Genomic DNA, 5,541 nt, shown 5'->3' on the forward strand with positions numbered 1-5,541 from the left:
AAAAATTCTATGTGGAAATACTTCACGCTAAACGGAACGTACAAGTGGATCGACGAGTTACCACGACTCGTCGAGGAATATAACACGCGAAAACATCGCACTATAAATATGAGACCTGTCGACGTAACTCCAAAAATTGCTAATAAACTTTTAAATACTGTATACAGCAATATAAAAATCGCGGCTCCGGCGAAATTCAAAGTAGCCGATCCGGTACGCATCAGTAAATTTAAGACGATTTTCGAGAAAGGCTTCAAACCCAACTGGACTACAGAGATTTTTCGAATAACTAAGATACAACGGACTAATCCCGTAACGTATCTATTAAAGGATTCGCGCGGCGAGCCGATCACTGGAGGATTCTACGAGCACGAATTGTTGCGCGTTGGCGATCCCGACGTGTATCTCGTAGAAAAAGTGCTGCGTCGAAAAGGTGACAAGATTTACGTGAAATGGTTAGGAATGGACGAATCGCACAATTCTTGGATAAATAAAACAGCTGTATTATGATAAAAATGTATTTTTATTAAATAAAACTACATATTATACATATTATACATATTATACATATTATACAAAATTGTAGACATGTTAAAACTAAAATAATCGTATAATTATAAAACAAAAAAATCTTAGAAAAAATTGTAGACATGTTAAAACTAAAATAATCGTATAATTATAAAACAAAGAAAAAAATAATAACACAATACAATTAAAATTAAGACTTGTGAAAATCGATTAACCGTTTAAATAATCGATTAGAGTGATTACCATTATTAATCTTTAAATCGTATAATTATAAAACAATCGTAATTTTGTACGAGTTCTCTCTTGCGCTCCATATAAATTCTTTCTCGCGCCGCTACGCGGCCGCCACATCCAGCGTTCTCTCTTTTGCGCTTTATGCGGACTCTTTTTTATATTTTATATACATTCTTCATCGCATTGTTAAGCGAACGTCGTATCTCGCGGTAACTTTATTCTCGCGGTAGCTTTATTCTCGCGTTGCTCTATATATAACACTTTCAAGAATATAATAAAGAGTCATGGAAATCATCGATCTGTCCAATTCGCGGCTAATCTCGACTCGATTTATGGCAAATTCTCGCATTTTGTCTCGTTTGCATGTAGCATGATATATGTTCGATGCTAATGAGGTAGAACGCGAATTTGCCAAATCGAGTCGAGATTTGCCAAGACTTGGACAGAATGGTGGTTTCCACGACTTTTACATCGCAAAAACACAAAAAGTTCGTTTTTTGGCGTTATATACGAATTTTTTCGCGTTCTATACGAGTTCTCTCTCGCACCGCTACGCGGCCGCCGTATCCTGCGTTCTCTCTTTCAAACTTTATACGTACTCTTTCTCGCGCTTTGTATACATTCTTTATTACGTCACTATGATAACATTAAAACTCGCATTAACATCTTTTTCACATTATTCTATATAAAACACTTCCGAGAGCATAATAGAAAGATCGTGAAAATGTACGATCAGTCTTATTTATAATAGATTTTATACAATATCTATTATATATAAGACTGATCGAACATTTCCACGATTTTTTATTAAAATCTATTATAAATAAGACCGATTCATTTTTATTATTTTATTAAAATCTATTACAATAAATTATATTCAAATTATATTATTCGCGCAAATTTGTTCTTCGAAACGATTCGTAGAACGTCCACCGATGTTTTAAATCTCGAAATTTCAAATCAAAAAATACAAACCTGTGATGTAATATATTTTGATATGAAATTAGAAATACATCTCTTCACGATAATTCATAAAATATTAATCAACGGTTCACGAATATTTCGAGTCTTGAAATTTCAAATTAAAGAACATAAGCCTGTAATATAAAACTTGTATACTTTGATATGAAATTTAGAAACGCGTCTCTTCGATATATTTTTTTTCTTTTGAGTTAAAAATATGTATTTTTCAGTTAGAAGTTCTTCTCGAACTATTATTTTCGACGCAACCGTGAATTATATCGAAAATACAATGGTAATATATTATTTATAAAATATGTTTATACTAACAATAAACTATACTAACTAAAATTTAAATGTTTTAAGAAACGTATTTTTTCGCTCCCTACAACGGTATTTTATAATGTCCCCACGGTAACGTATCCGTAGTTCCCGATATCGTGTATCGTTTGTCATCGTGCGGACTGAGCGCGATCTTCAATTCCGATACTGTATACATCTCGTGTAACTCGCATCTTATACAAAACTGCTCGCGCTTCATCTCGATCCCCTGTCGAAGACAGCGCGCGTAATCGTCAAACGTTATCATTCTCGCGACAACGCCGCTCTTAACACCCTTGATTCTTTTTGTATCGCTTTTACCGGCGACTCGCAGCGCGTACATTTTCGCTCTGAGTCCAATAAATTCGGTCATAATCGCGCCAGCGTTCTCATCCTTCATCGCACCGGGTATTTTTTTATTAGCGAGAGGCATTCCATACGCATTACCTATTGCGTAATCGCTCGTATCGAATTTGTCGATATCGCGCTTCATATTCTCGTATATGTCCTCGCACTCGACGCAATAAATGAGACTATCCGTATCGGTGTACATTATTTTACACTTATCTCGATACAATGCTAGCATGTACTCGTAGTGAAATTCGTATAAACGAATCTTAGATATATCGAGAATACACATACCTACATAAATCGGTTTATTGAACTTAACCTCGAGTTTACGCAATTCTACAGCTACGAGATCCTCCGCGAAAACGCTTCTACTGTGAAAATTCGGCTTCGCGATCATCGCCTCCGCGCCGTATCGCCCGTCCCATCGAGTCACGAGTCGAACATTCGAATGATTGCGTACGTTCTCCATAGTTTTGCCAAACACGGCATTATTCATTAATTTGTATAGATTTTTCTCAAACTCGTTTTTTGCGTTAATTCGTAATCGTGTATTCAGTTCGATGTATTCGCGCAGCCATGAAGATTGCGCGAATCGCAATATTCTGTGTATTTTCGTAATGCGTAATCCGTGTCTAATGCATTGCTGCAAATTGCGATAATATATTACGTAACGGTTCTTATCGTACAGTGTGGCGAGAAGCTTCTCGTCTCGTTTTCCGGGCGGCTTATCGCGCGTCGGGCAGAATGGCAAGTCAGCGTGAGAATCGTGAAGGTTGGACGGATATGCAAGGTCGACCTCTAGAATGTAACCGATAGGCGAGTTCGGTGTCACGGACGTTAAGTCAACGCTCGTAACGTCATCGACCCATCGAAAATCTTCGTAAGGCAACGATTGAGACATCGCCCATCCATACAAATTATTTATATCGAAGTACATGAGATACGACGATGGTTCCGAAGGATCGTACGACTGTAAATACTTGTTATTAACGCGCGCGTATCTGTTGGAACATTGACTTAGCCCGCCGCGTATTCCGCGTTCCACGAACATCACCATATCGATATCGGTTAACAATTCGAATCGTACACCCGTATACTTTAACATAGCGTCCCACGTGTATCCCGGTAACGTGTAATAGTACGCGGGATCTAAATTATAACTCCTCATACACGCGTTGCGAAAATTTTCGAAGACATCGGCCAATAGAAGAACGTCGGTCTTTAAATACAAATCGCTATAATCGCCCAACGTTTCGACGCGAAACCGCTCCCAGACTCTTATCGCGCGCGCGTAATCGCTCTCGGATATCGCGTCACCGGTTAGCGAACTGTGAAAAGCCTCGCGCGGCGGTTGACAAGTCTCCAGCAATTTATCTACGTCGTCGACATACTCGTACGGAAATACGCCCTTTCGCCCGAGAAGCTCGAAATCGGCGTCGCTAAGATCGGAAAATTCCGAACGCACGATCCTCAACTCGCTCTTGTCTAGATACGACGCCAATTTTTCGAGACTCGCGCTTAGAAATTTGAAAGAATCCACGAAGCGCAATTTCAAGCGTCTCCCGAACCATTTCTCGTCCCACGCATCCTCGACGTTCTTCGTGAAAGAGATGTACGTTTCTTTCGTTATCGGCAATACTTCCACGCTGCCGGGAAAAGCGTTAGTTACATCTTTAATGATAAAATGCGCGTCGTAGCCCGATAAATTGTGAAAGAATACGGGAATTACGTAAGTATCCTTATAATTTAAATTACAATTCGAATGCGCCGGACCTCTGTACCGTCCGGTCAGATGACAGTGATCGCGCACGCGAGCGTCTCCCGATTCGAACGGTCTCTCGCATACGCTGCAGCGCGTCGCGTTTACGAATCTCTCCCACTCGTCCGGTGTAAGATCCGTCATAGGAGCATCGGTATCGAGAATAGTCTTCGCGCGAAACGCTAGATCGTGCAGTTCTTTAACAAACCACGATACGCAATCCTCGCCGCGATAAGCTCTGTAGGTCGAGCTAACGCCATCGAGCGCGCATCGCGCGTAATATCCGGCGCTATAGACTTCGTGATGCTGAACGATAGATGTGTTCGACGTTCTTCTCTCCTCTTTCTTCTTCAGCACGCATTCGAGATCGGCGTACACCACGAATGGAAGTCGCTCCTTTCTACTATAGTTGCGAAACTCTAACCATTTGTCGTCTTTGGTAGGAAGGACTATAGCGCACTCGTTCATCCTTACACAGTCCACGCTGTGAGCCGATAACTTTTCGCTCGTTTGAAAATAGTGCATGCATCTGCGACATAACGCACATTATCGACATCGCGCGACGATTCTTTTAATTCGTACTCACCGATCGCATATATGCGATTTATTTTGCCTATCGCTCAGTTGCGAGCCGACGAGTCGCGACAGATTCTTGATCCACGCGAAATGCGTCGCGTTATCTCGTCGCATCGTATGGATATCAAAATACAGCAGATTAATGTGTCTGTTCTCGCAGACGCTAAGTCGCGGAATGTATCTCGTTAAAATATGAGGGTTGGTAACTTTTATATAAAAGGTTGCACGCGATCTGGCGGGAATGACCACGGTGTCGCGTTGAGCAAAGGGAACACGCATCCCTTTCCAGAGTACGAATTGGTTTTCGAAATCGATTTTTGAGGCGTCCCGAAGGAAGTCAGATCCTAAGATCCCTTCCTGAGGTACCGGGAAATTGTTTCGTACTACGTGCATATCTATGGGGTATCCCATGTATAGAATTTGTATGGACCCGAGCGTCTCGATTTTACCGTCCGTTATTCCACTAAGGAGCAATTTATCGGTGTCGAGAATATTCGCTTCGGGATGTAGACTTCGGAGCTTAATTAGATTTGGAGCTGCGCCCGTATCAACCATGAAACTCGTTTCTTGTAATAGACCGTCTGCGGCTAACGCGACGGTGGGCGCGTGAGAGAAATGTTGCGGATTTAGGGTTGCGATTCTGCACTCGCGCAGCTGGTCGCTTCTACCGGGTTTACCGGGCGAATCGTTTGTTGTGAGGGCCCTTGGCGAGTTATGCCCGTTTGTCCCGCGGGGCCCGTCGCGTTTCCCGATTCGACTTTTCTCGCATTATTGTATTGTCTCTTACGACATTCCTCTATCATGTGTCCGGA

The 5,541-nt window shown here is 41.5% G+C and overlaps 1 protein-coding gene across 1 annotated transcript; it reads right to left on the reverse strand.

Moving 5' to 3' along the window:
* Positions 1-2,107: 2,107 nt before the first annotated feature.
* On the reverse strand, positions 2,108-5,284 carry LOC138934308 (uncharacterized). The gene is made up of 2 exons (XM_070297933.1): positions 4,740-5,284; positions 2,108-4,682 (listed from the first exon to the last, which is right to left on the reverse strand). Exons 1-2 carry the CDS (start codon positions 5,282-5,284, stop codon positions 2,108-2,110), a joined length of 3,120 nt encoding a protein of 1,039 aa, XP_070154034.1.
* Positions 5,285-5,541: the final 257 nt, after the last annotated feature.

Source organism: Polyergus mexicanus, unplaced genomic scaffold (genome assembly GCF_030449975.1).
Source record: "Polyergus mexicanus isolate NDT 795.1 unplaced genomic scaffold, iyPolMexi1.0 SCAF_6, whole genome shotgun sequence".
In the NCBI taxonomy this organism is placed as follows: Eukaryota; Metazoa; Arthropoda; class Insecta; order Hymenoptera; family Formicidae; genus Polyergus; species Polyergus mexicanus.